Raw genomic sequence first — 17,381 nt, 5'->3', positions numbered from 1 at the left:
CGCTCCCTAACAATTCACTGTTGATGTCACCGCGATTGGAGATGAAACATTTGTAATCGATTGAAAAAACCAGCGAACAAAAGCTCCACTTTTAATCCTGTTATCATGCAAGGATAATCCTAAGGATTCATACAAATTCATCTAAGAAAATAAATGAGAATGGATGTGCGATTGGAAAACAGAGAGGCTAATATGATCACCACAAACGATCAGACGTGTTGCCACTTTCAGGTCGGTTCGGTGCGTTTTACCCTGTTAATTCTGGTTTAGGATCTGTGATCTTTTCCAAAGTTTACTGACCAAATGAATTTATATATCTAGCAAGTAAATGTTAATATTGTTTTTAGTTACTTGACCGGAGAGGAATAACGCAAGTATTCTGAGAATGCCCAATCCGCTATGACTGTCATTCATTTGTGCATATGCTGTAGCACAGCACAGCATCGATATTGAAAGTATCAGTATATAAGGGGTTCACAAGGCCTTTGAAGAAGAACGAAGCCTCGAGTCTCAACAGTATGAAACACAGTCGGTCGACAATAAATTCACTACTAATGAGAACAAATGAGTGAGCTGAGATCTCACTTCTATGCAAACTCTTTCGTGCCAGAGGCGCTAAGCAATCAAGAGAATCGTCTCCATTGAGTTTAACGGGCGTTGAGTGGTGCCTATGTGTGATACGGACCAGTATACTTCTTACTGTTGACAGTTTTCGTTTAACTGCGCCTGATACAGATGACATTTCTGCGTTGGAAACTTGTAGTACCATAAGGAATTGAATCGCGTCAACTCTCACAAAACTATTGTCGTTGAGCTGAGACGTGTGTTAAATCGCAAAAATGCTATTTACAATAAGTGCAGTATTTTCAGTGCAACATCTTTTTAATGTACTGCTCATAAGGTTGCTGAAGATCCGTCGACGGATTTTCAGCAGCCTTATGAGTAGTGCATTACAAAGATACATGTATCGCGATATTTCAAATATCGTAGCGACTGAAACATGAGGTGTCCTGGTGCAGCACATTCACTTGCCTGAGAACATCATAAACGAGAGATTCAGCTGGGTTCCAGGTGAGTCTCTCGAAAAAAAACCAAATTGGTTTGCAAATGAGTGTATATTCGCCAACAGCTATTTACTTCTTTCAATTTCCTGTTTGCTATTATGGTTAATAGGAAGGGGTAGAACACATCCTATCACTGACAATGTTGCGGTTTCCGTTATGGATGGACACATTCAGAGTGGATAATCAGGCTTGCTTTTGGAGCAGTGCAGCTGTTGATTTTTCTGAAGGCTGAAAAGCACTGGTTGGTTACTGGTGTCACCACTGTACATGCAGGTTTTCTTGTTTGTCGCGGGGATCAACGAAAGAGGGACATATTTCAGCGGGCTTTTGAGTCTTGCAGTTTATATTTAGGCTTCATCACCAACACACTGAAAGACAATAGATTGAGCGGTTTTTATCAGCCTGGCTTATCTGCAAAGCACACCGAAGGACCCGCTATTGGTGCTCCAGATAGCAGGTGCTATATTTGCCTGGGTCGAGTTAGGTATGTGAATTTAATCGACATATTTTGTAACCCATGGGGAAAATGTCATGAATGCACAGGTATTTTGGCCGTAAACAGTAAATTTCACAGCCTTCAGTTCTGGTTATTATGAGAAAAAAATTACCAGTATCACAAATCTACAGCTAAGCGAGTCAGTGACATGTTGGCATGTTGTTATGTATGCTGTGGTGTATGTGAGACTGTTGTACGTCTATACTGGGCCGAGTGTAAGCCTGACCTCTAATCTTGCAACCGAATTCTTACTGAAGTCGCTACCGTACGGCGGAACCAGCCGGAAAAAGACTACAGATAACCGAAAATCCTCAAACATGTTAACGTACAAAGCTGCTATTTGAGTACCCACTGATAAATATAGACCTTGAAAGCTTATAGCAGGAAATGTTGGTTGTCACATTTAGTCCGACAGGACTCCGAATTCGGTTCGACAGGTGAAAACAGCCTAATTATTAAGTTCCCATGCTTAGTGTGGAGCTTTTATCCCAACATTATTGATTTCCTATGCATGCTGTTTTCTAGTTTGTCCAATGGAAGTACCGTTGCAATCGGTGCAATCTTGCAGACATGTTTGAAACATCCGTTGATCTAAGTTTCTCCAGCGGTAGGATGTCCATTATATTTGACGCTTTGGGGTACACAGTGGTTACTTTCGGGCTTGCTGCCGCAGGTTGCCGATCGGTTGAACCTTTGTTCTGGCCACTGATTTTTGCATGACTGCCAGAAGTGGTCTAGAGGTTTTAGTCATCTCTTTTTAGAAAGCACCTACAATCTAGCGTTAGCTGGAAAAAATGTTTGTCGTCAAATGGACCAAGCCTAGCCAAATTTGTGGATAATAGATAGCCAGAGGGAATGTATCCCCTGAACTGAATCAATGCTGTATTCGTCCAGATTACGGGTTTTCAGAAGTCCATCTAACTGATATCTATAACCTTGACAAAAACTTGCAGTTGAATAGAAGCGTAGAATTACCAGCGTTAAGTTGATTTTCAAACAACGGGACTATAAATGGGGAGATATTTAGGATTCTTAGTAAACAACTGCGACACACAGCAATAAGACCATGTTAAAAAATAACGGACGTAGATGTAAAATCCTACTTTTATACGTGTACAAAATGTACTCAAAACGTAAACAGCCTCCGGCAGTTAATTGCAGACTGTCAGTAAATCAGTTGGACGTTTGGATCACCTTAACACTGCTCTGGAAGGCTCCAATAAAGACATCCGTTTTTTAAAATATATATCCATGCTCTTAAACCACGGGATGAAGGATTTTGCCTAATTTTTGAAGACAAACTTTACTAATGGAACTGTGCATTCATACGTAAGGCAAAGCACATTGCCTGTGTGTTCGCCAAGAATCCACTTCAGATGAAACGCCTAACAAGATCGAATAGGTGACCAAAAGTCAATTTTGAAAACAGGATTTCGGACAAATCATTTGGGATTTACAATTATCCTTCAGAGAAAATTCCAAAGTTGCCTAAAAAAGCCGCACTTTAACGTTGAAAACTGGTGCTACTCGAAACGATGTCACATCCAAGCTGGGATCGCCGCGGAGGTACTGTTTACTATTGGAGGAATCAACAGGGTAAATTGTAGCATGTCGAAAGGCCAGGCGTCAGACATCCTGTGGGGGATGGGGCTGGACGCCAAACTAAAATGAGTGTGTGGAAGAACGGGCAGTTCGCCTGGAAACACAAAGATCAACCGTGCAAAGTGTTATGGCAGTCATAAAAAATTCTTTAGCGTCCCAGTTATTCCGCTAAAGAGTACATCAACTTGCATATAAGACGTGTAATACCTATTAAAATTCTGCTTTAGTTCTGCAGACCTTTACAGCACATTGGCTATAGCGGAATGGTCCGAGTATTTCACTGAAATCGAAACACTCTGGTAGTTTAAAGCACCCTCATCCGTGGAATGTCACGAGCTTCTGGCCCATCTTCTTTCATACTGAATAGTTTAAGAGAACAGGCTTTGTTTAACCTTCATCAAAAGTAGTAATAACACCCAGTAACTTGAGGGAGTTTCTACAGCGGATCCAGGGCATGAACGATCACTAAATTTGCTACAACATGGTTATTATCTATACTTGAAATGTGTCGAATACACACCCTTCGAGAAACCTAAAATTAAACACAAACCTGGCACATGGACCCAATACGCTGAGTATCGTGGTTGTAAAATATACCGACGGCCGTGATCTCAGGCTATGTAGACCTCAAAGTTTCTTTGAAAATGCAGGTGAGTGTAGCATGCGTTCTCACGATCATTAACCTTGACTAGTTTTCGCCATTTTGGGACTTATGAGTTTTTGAAACGTAAACAGGAAATAAGGGAACAAAGGTTGCTCCTGCATGACGACAAGCTCAATTTGAGGGTGCGCTCCTCAGTTCAGAAAATGAAATCTTAGAAGGGTAACGGACGTGGTAAGCGTTTTCACATATGATTGTGAGCGTCACATTGTGGGGTCTTGTTGTCAGATATGTGATTCTTTTTGTGCAGCTTTGAAAAGGAAACTTCCTGGGTTGAGACCGCATCTCGGCTTTCCCACTTTTGCAGCTGTGCAGGCCTGAAGCCTACTAAGAACTATAAGTTAGCCAACATATTAGAAATGCTGAAAAGCTAACCGAGTTACTTGTTGTCACACTGATGCTTGTTTATTGTTTATTGAACTTCACAAACGTGACTGGCACCTGGTAAAACGGACTGCGAGACAGCTATTCACACGACCAAGAGGATGCTTCAGACACATCATTTCTCATAATTTTTCAATGGATAGGTAAATTTTAGGTTCCAAAACGTCCTAACGTAGCCTCAAATAGGTAAAATTACGCGGCATTATGAACACATGGGCTGTGGTAGTATTGGCAACATGAGCCACTGGCTTGATCGTCAGTTTATGAGACCAACCTAAGCCGGGGAATCTTTACCCTCCCATGCTTCGTCCACTCTTAACCGGCAAATCCAATTTGACCATCGTCCATTGATTTTCACAGCCAGTAAGGACAGTCTTACTGTTTTCGCTCTGGGTAACTTGCTAATCTTGTAATAAAATAGCACATCATATTCAAATGGGCAGAAAAATGATCAATCACTTCAACCAGTCGGAAAATGCTGAATATTTTGCAAAAACGTATTGTGTTCATTTGTTTACATTTCAGGTTTTTGCACAAGCGCTTTACTTTTTCCCGAGAAAATATCTGGTATGGTTTACAGCATGAACATATTTCCCTTTCAGACCGGACACCTTGCAGTTTACACTCTGTTCAAAACTTGTTTACAGATAGCCACAAGAATGAACAGAAAAACTTGTTTTGGATGCATTTGTAAAACCTTCGCATCGTTGTAGAGCATTCAAATTAAACTGAATTGTAAAATAGACCGCGGCAAACGTTATTTCTCTTAAACATGTTTTCCAAGGATTTAAAATAAATCATTGTTTATTAACGTAATTAAAGTGATGTAACAGTAAGAGTCTGGTAAATGATGCAGTGTACGTCTCTAAAACGCCACTACGCAGTTAATACTTACGACGAAGTTGTACATCGGTTGCTACTCTGAGTTCAGCCGTTTTGTTTCTCCCCAGGAATCGCACAAACAAAAACAGGTGAATGGATCTCTCCCGTTAGTTTTTCTTTGTGTGGATGGAGTAGGTTAACACATTTGACGTACATTTTGCTGTGCTGGCCAGTGAGTAAAGGCTACTTTGTAAAACGGGGATAAAACATTGGGTTCATCTGATTTTATGATTGAGAGGGGCACATGTATTTCCACAGCTCTATAAACTTACGGATTGTGTATATGAAATATAATAAACTATTTTCCGTCTTTTACATATAGTGACTTAAGTAATACAAGACCTATAGCTTTCTCCCTCTCCGGAGTGGTACAGCTTTCAAACCAGTTTTGTTATATTTCTAATTTATCTGTTGCAAACTGAACGGTTACAAGACTGAACTTGGATATTGTACAAACATTGCGCAATCATATCAAGAGGATAAGAGTTATAAGAATAGTGAGTTCACGGGTTTGAAAATTGTGTGAGTAGCAGTAGACGTTCAAAGTTGAGCTCTTATGGCATTTAATCTGTTTGCCAAATTTAAACAAATATAAAAAATTACAAGGGGTTGTATAGTAAAAACCAGTAAAAAGGAGAAAAATCAAGTGCTAGTTACCTACAAAGGGGACTGTGAGTGGGTTTAAAAAGCCTTTCTGAAATAAAATTTAGAGCTAGGATGCATTTTTAACACTTTCGGAAGCAACTAAGACCATCTGTCCGATTCAAGGAAAAATTTTTGTACTGAATATCCCAAACACGGAGTTAAAGAATTCCGTTTTTTACCCAGCTGGTGTGTACTGTGGCGTGATCCACTATTCCCATCTTCAAACGTTGCAAAATTTATCCGGTGTCGTCTTATTCCTGCTACAGGGAACGTGATGCCGAGACGTTAGTCCTTGTCATTTCACTTGAGAAGTGAATCATCCAGCCAGCAGCTTGCGAGACACTCTGTTTCAGGCATACATGCTTGATAACTAGACATATGACAAACTGGAGCAAAATAAATAAATACCGACTTAGTTGGAGCTTTTGGTTTATCAGTAATCACCATGAGACAACCGCTTAAGGGTATCCACTTTATTCTCCCCTTCTTTGTCATGTAAGCAGGTGAGAACGATTGCTGTGCAGCTTTTAGGAGAAAAATACCATGGAAACCTCAGTATCACAACGTTACGGGATTGTGCTTTTTTTGCAACTTAGTGAACCGTGGTCATTTAATTTACTCCTTCTCGTACTAAAACGTGTGTTGGAGTAATCGAAACAGCTAAATTTAAAGTGGAGTTCAGTAGCGAGAAGGATCTACGTTTGGATGTTGCCTTCTCGCTTTACATAGGGTGACGCTTTGACAAGATGCAAGAGTATAATGTGGGGGAAATATTTCATGGAAATACTGCTCTTTTCTATACAAGTTAGTGGAAATCACGCTTAGTGCCTCAAATGTTCAATTCAGCAGTGCATCATCATGGACTGATTTAAACCAATTCGACAAAAAGGTGTCAAAATTCCTGAGGAATGACAGAAAATTATTATATTCAAGAAGAGACAGGCGAACGCTATGATTTTGATGCTTTTTAAAAGAACAACAAGAAAAATTAGGCTCGTTTGCTTTATAAAAATTAGATGACGGAAGTGGTTAATGTGCTTGGTTCGATGTATGAGTTCATCGACATGCGATCCATGTCTGAAAGCCTGTTTTAGATTTCGGCCAACATGCAGCGCTGTATTCAGCAGAATCCTCTTATGGTTACAGCCGGTCAATCTGAGGTTCGCAAAAGTGCATACTAAACGGCGCCTTCTAGTTTCACGTCTGCGATGGACACAAAAAGGCACAATTGTTTAGACAGATTCAAAGTCTGAGCGATTTCTAGCTCAACGTCAGGGTTTTGACACTAAACACGGTAGTTATAAGCATAAACAACAGAATTGTTTCCCTAAAACGAAAGAGTTTTCTGAGTTGATCTTAAATGGATAAATGGATTGCAATTTGTTTTGCGCTTTAATAATATGCTGCAGAACGTTTGCTTTGGTTCGCAACACTGCTTGTTTGTAGTACTCATTTCCTCTTCATTTTATATTGTTATTTCTGTTTGAAAAACCAAGCTTCTTCCAACCAAAGAGATGGTGAGTTGTAATTATATTTCGGCCTTGGGATAAATAAAGTAAACAGAATGTGTGCCCTCGAAAATTGTTTTCAAACTATGTGGGGTTTACTGGCGTTATTTCCATCTTTTGGTCTGATGGACATTAGAAATGATTTTCGCACATCCTGCGGAGGAGTTAGCTAGACTACACGAGATTCTGCTTACAGTGTGCAATTGTACTCACAGGTATTTCTAAAATATTATGTTTGATGTTCTGTGGACCACCAGCATTAATTGTAACGCCGGTGTCCACCGGTGTGATGGACATGATTATATAAATTTTGTCTGCAGTGGCCTAAAACGTCGCATCTTGAAGTGTTTACAGTTATGTCACAGTGGCTACAATTAATCAGAAATTGCGAGCACTGTGCTAACTTGACTTTGTCTTTTCCACTGCAAATTTCTTTGGGACAGAACTTTTTTTATTGGCCCGTTTTACAGTCGAAGCTTTATCTGTTTTGTAATATGTCTCGTCAAACGAAATAGCATGTAAGTTCATTCCTCTTGTCCAAATAACAGAGGTTTATTATTTTCAGAAGGTTTGTGTAAGAAAATTAAAATTTAGGCAATATATCGATGTCTTATTCTACAGTTATGTGTATCTTCTCAAAACCCCTTCCTTTTCCGTTTAAGTTGAAGAGTGCATAAGAAAAGGTAAGCCCAATTTGTGGTCAAGTTGTTCAGCCTACTGAACATGGGGTGCTCTGAAGGCATGTTGAATGAACATTTTTGGTCTGCTGTAAAAAGGATGTGCAACACTATTGACTAGTACACAATGTATGTGGTTTGGGTCTTTAGGCACTCACGCATGCAAACTGGCTCACCGGAAATTTTTAAATGCGCGCAGGTTAATTTTGAAGACATCAATGATATGATGTTGAATAATATGACGTGATATACAATTTCCTTTATCCTTACAGAAGTAAGATAAGTGTAGAGTTAGCAATTGTACAGGATCTGCCATCATAGTGGACACTAGAGTAATGTTCTATTGGACCGTTGCAAGTAGGTCATCGATAAATTATTGAAGCACTTTTTGCAAGCAACTCAACTTATCTCAGGAAGATAATTTATTTTTTTGACAGATTTCAGAACCTCTAGGGCAAACGTACGCTTCCAAGCACACTTTACATAGTGCAAGTGCTTGTTATTGTAGTTCACTTTTTCGATTTCTAATTGGCATCTTATCTCAATTTAATTTAATTTTTAACTCTTTCCTTCACAGAACCTACAGGTATGTCGATTTTGGAATGCACAATTGTTTCAGAAGTGTTTACTTGAATTGGATAATGGGCATTTAGGTGCTTAAAAAATTTGTTAAACCACATTACATCAATAACAGGAAAAATAAGACCACCTCGTTTGTTGTAAGACAAAATGTTATACTCACTTCGTTTAACCTTTGTGCTTTTTGAAACGTTTAACCAAAAATTTGTGATGTTACCAGCAAGTTCCTCCGTTTTGTGAATGCCACACTAATTAGCAAAGGCACTATTTGTTTAGATTGTTTAGCTTCTGATGCTTGTTTGAAACAAAACTTTTAAAGATGAATGTTGAGCACTAACTTCAGGTTAAAAGACTACATAACTTAAAAGGCCACTCATACTGTTGAGGACACAAATGAAGCAAATGTTCTCCGGCAGGTTCACAAATTATCTCCGCAAGCAAAAAAATGAATCTTCAAGTACCTACTACGTAACCGAAAAGTACTGAACTTGTTGATTATATGCTAAATATTTTTTAAAGTGGTCTGGGTTCGGAATGTCAATGCAAGGATCAAAATTCAGGTATCATTCTGTGCTCACATATCGTGATGTATTTCTACGCAATGAAATACAAGTTGCCTGACAAATACTTTAAAACAGAAATGTTTTATTCTTTGCAAACTATCCACGAAATTGCACTTCCGTTCCAGATAGCATGTATGCGACTTGGTCTTCTCAGGTACAGACTTTTTAGTGCTGCAACGTAGAAGATACACGGTTTAACCAGTCACTTTTTTGTGTTTATTGCATGATGAGTTATAAATACTTAACATCATGTAGAGTATACAACAGAAAATAATACCGAAACAATGTGATTACTATTTATCTGTACGCATTATGCTGCTGATCTAGTCACATTTTTTGTCTTTTAAAGGCGACGGTGCTTATCCATGTCCTATATTAAGTGAGTTTTTATGTCCAGTGAAAGACGTATGAATGAGTAAAACAGAATTGGCACACATTCTTTAAAGTCTCAGATAAAACCATATCGTCAAACATTCAAACACGTTACGCAAGGTGGGAAACGTTTGGTAATTAGGACCGATAACAAGTGCAGTGAGATTTGCGCTTTCGGACACCCACACCACTTACATTTACCTAGAAAGGTTCTGTGAATTTTGTGAGCCTACGGCAGACACCGTTTTCGCGTATAAATATGATATGAAATCCAAATGGTGACGCATGATATTTTGTGCTACATTTGTAGTTGCCGTCGTCCATGTGTGCACGGGTAAATTGGCGTTGCATAAGATATCCGATTTCTGAATTCTTTTTCAAGCTTTATCGATAAAATATAAGTAAAATTTAACTTTTCTGAGTAAAATGCTAACGTCATGCACATCTGATGAGATGTCTGACAAAAATTGATCAAATTTGGTGTGCAAACACAGGAAGTACGTTAATTTTGCTTGATGCTATTGCACCACTTATATGTAAACTGTGAAACACAAAAGTTTGTTCTTTGCCTATTGTCATTGTCACACTTGGTGAAGTGATGTTAACTTGTAATAAATGGAAGGCCAACGGGCACTTTGCTTTTGCCGTCGGTCTCATTAAAGTCGCTAACTGCGGGCAGTTGTGTAAGTTTTAATAAAAACGTATATAGGCGCCACACATAAACATAGTGCATTCTAGAAGCGTCTGATCATATCCAGCTGAGAATTTCACAGACTGAAAAGTCGACTTACCTTTAAGATTAACTTCAATGAAACTAAAAATGATATCATTGAAAGCTCAGCATCATGTACTCGCAGTTCGTGTCCTAAACTGAACTTGCCACCAGGCCAATTGCGTGTTGGCTTTCGATAGACGTTTAAAAACGGATTATACTTGCATAAGCTCACAAATAGTTAGCATTTGGTAAACTCTGGCCGGTAAATTGACATCCAGCAGTTTTTGAATTAGCAGGTATCTGTGGGCGAGCATGCGAAGGAAGACAACGTTGTACAGTGGGTGACACCCTAAAGTTTGTATTGCGGTAATTGAGTGTCAAGCCATAGAAACGCTTTTTAAAGGGATTCTCCCAAAATAAAACTTGCTTCGGGCCAGAAAGTTTGACAATATTACCTCCAACAATCTCAATTTCAATGTTGGTTGAATGAAGCAAAACATCAGTAAACTTTCTTTTTGGAAGATTTTTAAACGCTAATGTTTTACCTGGTGTCGTCGGAACTTAACAAAGTATTGCTCCTTGAAATGTTTATTGGAAAATAATTTGAACCTCATCGGCACGGTCTCTTACAGTTTTTGAGACGTTGGTTTTACCGTGCTACGTAAACAGTACAAAGGCCCATCTTAAAATAGTTCCCCGAAGCACATGAAGCTAGCCGGATGCAAACCTGAGTTCCAGGTCATTTGTTGTGCGATTAGATGAGTACAAATGTTTTAAACTTCATGTGGAATAAGTCAAGTAAAAATCAGGACTTTTGATATCAGTGACGGGACGTGCCTTAGGTGATGGGCATGTTTTCACACAAAATGTGTTACAATCAAATAGAGGACACGGTAGATGTTGGCCTACTTTTTGGAACGTCAACCCACTCCTGCAATTTGCGAACATTGTAGTCTGTCTTCATTACTTGGGGTCAAAATTAAATTAATAAAACATGCACAACGACATATTTGGACAAACACCTGATTACGCACCATTTCGGGCAACATTGAGCAATCATACACTGGCAGATTATTATCTATGGTGCTGTGTTCACATGCTGTCGTTTGGTACAATCTTAGTGGTTATGAAAGTATGCTGGGGATATTTTGCACAAAATAACCATAATCTAAACAATATTTTCAGCTTAACTACTGATTTCTTATTTTCATAAATAAACCGAAAACATCCTGCGGGGATAGCTAGATTATAGCATTCAACGTGAAATGCAGATGCTTGTTACAATTGCGGGTCTGTTCTCATAAGCGGCACACTTTTAGGTGCTGCGTTAATACATTTTCACTTCGTTGGGTTGCTTGGCTTAGAAGAGTCACATAGTGAATACGTTAACACTTAGTGGAACGGCGCCATAGTTTTGAGTAAACGGTTCCAGTTGACATAATATAAGGCTTTCAGTGTGGTAACAACAAAACTGTAACGTCAAGCCCATTCTGATAAGTTTTCTCAGTCGTTCTATTGAGAATTAAAATGACTCAAAATGGTGCAAACAATTTTTCCCACATTCGCTGAATAGTACTGATTATTTTCCAAAAATATAGCCGATGAATGTATAGAAAAAGGTAAGCATAACTTTCCATAAAATATCACAAGCAATATCAGTAGACATGCGCTGATGTATTTGCATCTGATATTGCAGCCAGAAAAATGTTGGCTATAAAACAAAGATACTGCTGGTTCATTGTATAGTTGAATCTACTTCTCGCACCTTTTTTCTTCCAACTATACCCAAGTGAAAAGCTGCAATGTGACGGGTAAGACTTTCTACAGGTACCCTCCTTGTGTACAAGGAGAGTAGATTACTCAACAAAACTCCTGAAAACTCTTGGCGACAGCATACTTGAGCGATTTGAACTTGTAGCTGAACGTTACATGTAACGGGAAGGTGTGTGCCATCAGCTGTTTCGTGTGTAATGGTATAAGTTACTTGATCAAAACTTATGGAAGCTTAGTTTAAGACATACGCATGACTATCGGCCTTCACCTTTAAAGATATTTGCTTAAATCATTCGTTCAATTGACCAGGAATTATCCTCAGAAAAAGAAACCGGTATTTCTTGAAGCAACATATTATAGATTTATAGAGCACTACCAGGCAAACTTACCTTAATTGAGAACTATTTAGAATATGAAATGTCGCAGAAAGGAAATTAAGTTCATTCTGTTATTTTGAAGAACCAGATTCAAATACTTGTACGGAAAGAGGTAAGTAGTAATTCGCCAGATGTAGCACATGAACTTAATGGCTAATGACCTCTCGGGCTTTTATACTTCGATGTCACCGAAAACTGAGGCTTTCGTTGAAGACATATCATTTCTGAGTGCTTTCTCTCAAAATCCAATAGGGTCAGTATGTTGAACAAATTTTCAAATGGTGGTTTTGAGCCCTTGTCGCGTTCTACGTAAAGTAATTTTGTTTTCATCAAACAATTTAGTGGTGACATGTTGGGAAAAAGGTACGTTATAACGCGATTTTTGATTTTGATGTCTTTACCTTGTGCGAAAATGCATTTGGACACAAATTATTGCATTTTACGGGACCTATTAAATGACGCGCATTAAAGATAACCCATCCAATATCTCATTATTACCACGACATTTGTTGTTCACATTGATCGTTGGATGACAGCGTTTAATCAAACTTCCTGTTGCTGTCATTGTTGACGTTCCAATTAATCACGTTTTAATGTAAACTATTCTCTCAGAACATAACATCAGTTGTTACGGATATATTGTCAGATATATACCATTCTATAGAGTGCAAGGACATTATCCGTGGGTCAAGTCTAGTGGCGTCACACATGTAAGACTCAGCTCTGACTGAACAAGTTGATGAATAAGCTCCTAACTGTTCTTATAAATGGGGAATAAGTAAATTGGACTGTTGTTTTCGGTAAACCATCCAAAGTATAATTTCCTCAAAAGCACATGGAGCACCTGTTGAATATGAATCCAGATGAACTTGGCTAATTAAATTTCAGGAGGATAGAGATATTTTTACAACACTGAAATAAAATATCTGCGATGAAACAGTATCCTACAGAAATCAACAGCTCAAGAAGAGTGCGTATATTTTGCAAAGCACATAATACACTTTCCTATTTAACGTTAATGGATGGAGTTGGCCCCACGGCTAACGTCCGAAAAATACGGCTTGTTTTTAGGGTAACACATGTTGATGCTCTGTTGGAAAGTTCATGAAAGTTTGGTTGCTAGATCAGCAAATCTATAGGGCTGCAAGATAGACTTCCAGTTTTAAACCTAACATAACAAACATTTGGGGGTGCACCTTGATGTTGTGCATTAGTCATTTAAGGTTTCCAAAGACGTTGCCTCGCTGCAAATTCAAAGAAATGTAGTAGTTGTGTGTGGGCCAGGTTGAAGGCTTTTGGATTATAAACACTACTTTTTGCTTCGGTAAAAACTGTGGATTGGCTGTGTCCATCAAACTGTTCATGGAGTATTAGAAAGTCTTGGAAAAACAGAAAACTCAGATGTTTGTGCACAGAAATTTGAAAAAAAGCAAATATTAGAACAAAGTTTACGTTGGAGTATTAGATGGGGAACCCAAGTCAGTTCCTTGGCCCTCCAGCCCGATTTCTGTAGCATAGTTCGCTTTGGTTCTTCAATAAATGAGTTTAACAGAAATGAGTGACTCAGTAAGAATGAACATGCTGGGTATGTCAGAGGCAGTTATCTTCAGCTGTGTCACTGAACACTTGCTAATCATGGTACATTATTTAGCAGAATAAAATATTTGATAAAGCGTAACGCTGAAATTCTATTTTGAATGAACGATTCATCAAACAGCAAACATATAGCGTGGCCAATAAACTGATGATGAGAAGCGCTTGGGGCTTTGAGGAAAATAATAGGCGGTTCTTAGGAAAAGTGGTAAAAATTATGGCCGCTAATCATCCGCTTAATAATACTTAATTACTTTACAGAACATATATTTCCTTTTCCCGACTCTTTAAGTAATTTTGTATACTGCATCCTGTAACCATAACGCGCGATAGCTGCTGAGCGAAAAGCTTCATCGATGCGTTACCATTTCGAGCAAGTTAAAGAATGTCAATTTTCGGGCTTGGTGTGGTCTGCTTCCGTGATATTATCATTAATAGATAATTCTGTGTTGCGCCATAAGTATCGACGATTCCATTCCGAAATTCTGCCTTCGGTGGTTTGTATTTAAACGTCTAATAAGAAAATCAAGTGCACATATCAAAGCTCTACAACAAAGTGTGTAAAGAGAACCGGATGGTTCGGTTTCTAGTGAGCTTGTGGCTTTGACTAGCGTGTATCCAATGTTACTACCGAAAAAGCCGGGAGATTATGACTGCCCACCTGTCTAGCACCAGGTGACGAAACTGAATAAAACAAAACATTTTGCTGGATTGATGCAAATTTTCGAATACCATTTACCGTCCGTTCTTCGCTGAATCTAAAGCCATAATTATGCTTTCAAGAAATGTCATCCGGTACAGAAAACGTCGATGATCATCCTGGGTTTTCAGTAAACTTCAAATGCGATGTTTGCAGCAAAAAATGCACATTGCTTTATCACTCGTGGATGTATGTACAGAGCACGGAGAATACGTGTTGCAGCAACGGTCTGCAATAGAACCTCCTAGCTTCCAGTCAGTAAAGCCACTTTGTACAGTGCCTAATTTGCGGAAATGAAAACGATTGAGCGATGGCATAAAAGACAGAAAACGGAATTACATTAAAGATGTGTTGATCTGCATTGCCTAAACGGATGTATTCTTCAGCAAGATGGTAACCGAGATTGACCTCATTGACACACGACTAGATGTGAACAAAAAGGGTCCCACTTGAGGCTTCTCCATGAAGAAGGAGTAGTAGACGAGATCCACCTGCCTCAACTGTTTCAGATGACCTTTTCAGTTGTTCCTTGGACCTGCGAGCAAACTCACAAGAAGGAGCCACATTTGCTTATTTCTCTGTCAGGGTACATTGTCAAACAATGTAACAACCCTTGGGGTGCTCTTCTACGCTTTTGTTAGTAATCTGATGCTGGTAATAGTACAGTGGGATGAAGCGTTGTTGGGCAATACTATTAGATATACTTTATTGAGTGGGAAATTTTTTCCATTCTAAAATCACCTGTCACGTGCAGAATGCATGATTTACCGCAGGCATACTGCCTGTTAGCAAGGCGAAGTAAAATAATGAAGCCCAAAACCCCAGCTTTCCCCATCAAAATAGTTTGTGCAGTCCGTCTAACTTGGATGATCCAAACTCCGAAACATAAAGTACTTCCACTCCTGTCAAGTGGGTGGTCCGGGAATTTTGTTGCTGAAAGCCTCTGCCTTTGAGAATAAACATGACGTTTGTGAGGTGAGGGGAACAACTTATCAGTACTGAAAATAAATTGTTCAGTGTGCCGACCTTTTAGAAGTTAGATAACATCTGTTTAAAAGTTCATCTCTTAAATTCAGCTTGGTTTACTACCATTTCATACCAAGTAATAAAACCATCTTTGCATAACGCGTACAGTCAAAAAAATGGAATTTGGGGACAGAAGTGAGTGACCCAACTATTTTATCAGTGTTTTCATAGTTTCAAAAGCGACGAGAGTTTTGCAAACGCACTTTCTGAAACAGCTTTTTTGTTTGCTTCCTAAATGTGAAACATGACATGCTGTGCAAACAACCACAACTTGGACAACTTTTGCATTTTAACATTGATGTTTTGTTTTTGAGGGCAAGCATAAGTCGCTAAAAATATTTTACAAATGATTGACTCTCCATTTCAACTTCGGAAATTGAAAACACCCTGACATTTTTGCTCCGTACTTCAAAATACTTTTCTAAATTTGGGGTCGTCAACTGCTGATTCCTTCTCTCTGGCATTTTGTCTGGCTACGCGACGCAGCTGTCAAGTTTGCAGATAGCACTTCAGCAACAGGAGGCCGGTTCTACAGTCATCGGGGCGATTCAGATGTGCTTATTCCCGCAGGATATCCGCTGAATACAGTCGCTTGCACACCAATCTGGTTCCGATGGCGCATTCAGCTGAATTTGCTATCTCTCTCGTTTAGGATTTTTTGACCACACTGGGCGTATTGCACGTATTGTCTTACGTTTCATCCGGCGCGATATTCAACATAGGTTGCTTGCCGCTGTGGTTGTTAATGGTTAGAAAAGGAATCAGTAGATGTTATGGAAATTAATATTTTGCAGTGATTGGGGACAGGTTTTATCGCGCAATAACAAAGTAAAAAAAACTAAAAAAAGAGATTGGTCGTTTGGCGGTAATTCTTGAATAGAGGGTTCAGACACAGAAAGTGCTTGCTATGCAGGCTAAATGCCTTACATGTTCCTCGATGGTCGTAACCAAAACACGTGATCCACGTAGGAACTTAAAAAACAGGTGGAAAAGTGAAATTTTACTTGTGTATACTACACAAAGCATGGAGGCGAAAAAGCCAACCAAACATCGTATATTTTGAAGAGGAGCGTCGCAAATGATGAATTCAATGTAAATCTCGCTCAGGCACAAAATAATGGGATAGACGATTGTATCCCATGATGTCTTCAGTTTAAATCCAGGTCGATACAAACAAATTAGGGCACAAATTGTAAAATCATTCCACCATCTTATTCAACTGCTACTTTACTTCAGCCAGAAGCACGCATAGGCAAAACAGCTATCTCACAAGCTGTTTTGCACAAATTCATGTAAAGTGTGCGTACATGGTAACCTCAATATTCAAACAGGTCAAGGCTTGACTGATCAGTTGAACAGTGAGATGAACTTGGTTTATTTTTAAACCAGCATGATGTGACTAATTTCTACAGAAAAGGGGCATTTTCACACTGTTCACATTTGAAAATGCAAATAATCTCACGCTGTTTATTGAAGGTGGTTCGGGTCATGATTGTGAGGTAGACCGAAATGTACGGCTTGATAATCAGGCTACTTAAGGCGGTTTTGGAAAATGTTAGTTCAGGCGTTCTATGCATTGCTTAGTCTAACATGCTGCGAGCGCGGTTACGAATCAAACTGAAGAAGCATGGTACAACTCTGGAATAATGTGCATGTGACCCTACTAAGGATATTGTGTGGTAAACTGATAGATATCCTTTGTGAATAATTTCTAGAAAACAACTAATCTGTTATTTCGGCCTTGTAATTTGGTGCGCTAAAAGC

General features: G+C 39.0%; 1 protein-coding gene across 1 annotated transcript; it reads left to right on the top strand.

The window, feature by feature from the left end:
• Positions 1-159: 159 nt before the first annotated feature.
• Positions 160-16,913, top strand: T265_10607 (hypothetical protein; the record flags this gene model as incomplete). The annotated part of the gene is made up of 4 exons (XM_009177029.1): positions 160-240; positions 8,497-8,505; positions 12,381-12,410; positions 16,854-16,913. 4 exons carry the CDS (start codon positions 160-162, stop codon positions 16,911-16,913), a joined length of 180 nt encoding a protein of 59 aa, XP_009175293.1.
• Positions 16,914-17,381: the final 468 nt, after the last annotated feature.

This window comes from Opisthorchis viverrini (assembly GCF_000715545.1).
Source record: "Opisthorchis viverrini unplaced genomic scaffold opera_v5_388, whole genome shotgun sequence".
Lineage (NCBI taxonomy): Eukaryota > Metazoa > Platyhelminthes > Trematoda > Opisthorchiida > Opisthorchiidae > Opisthorchis > Opisthorchis viverrini.
The sequence above is the reverse complement of the archived record's forward strand: the minus strand, read 5'-3'. Positions and strand labels throughout refer to the sequence as shown.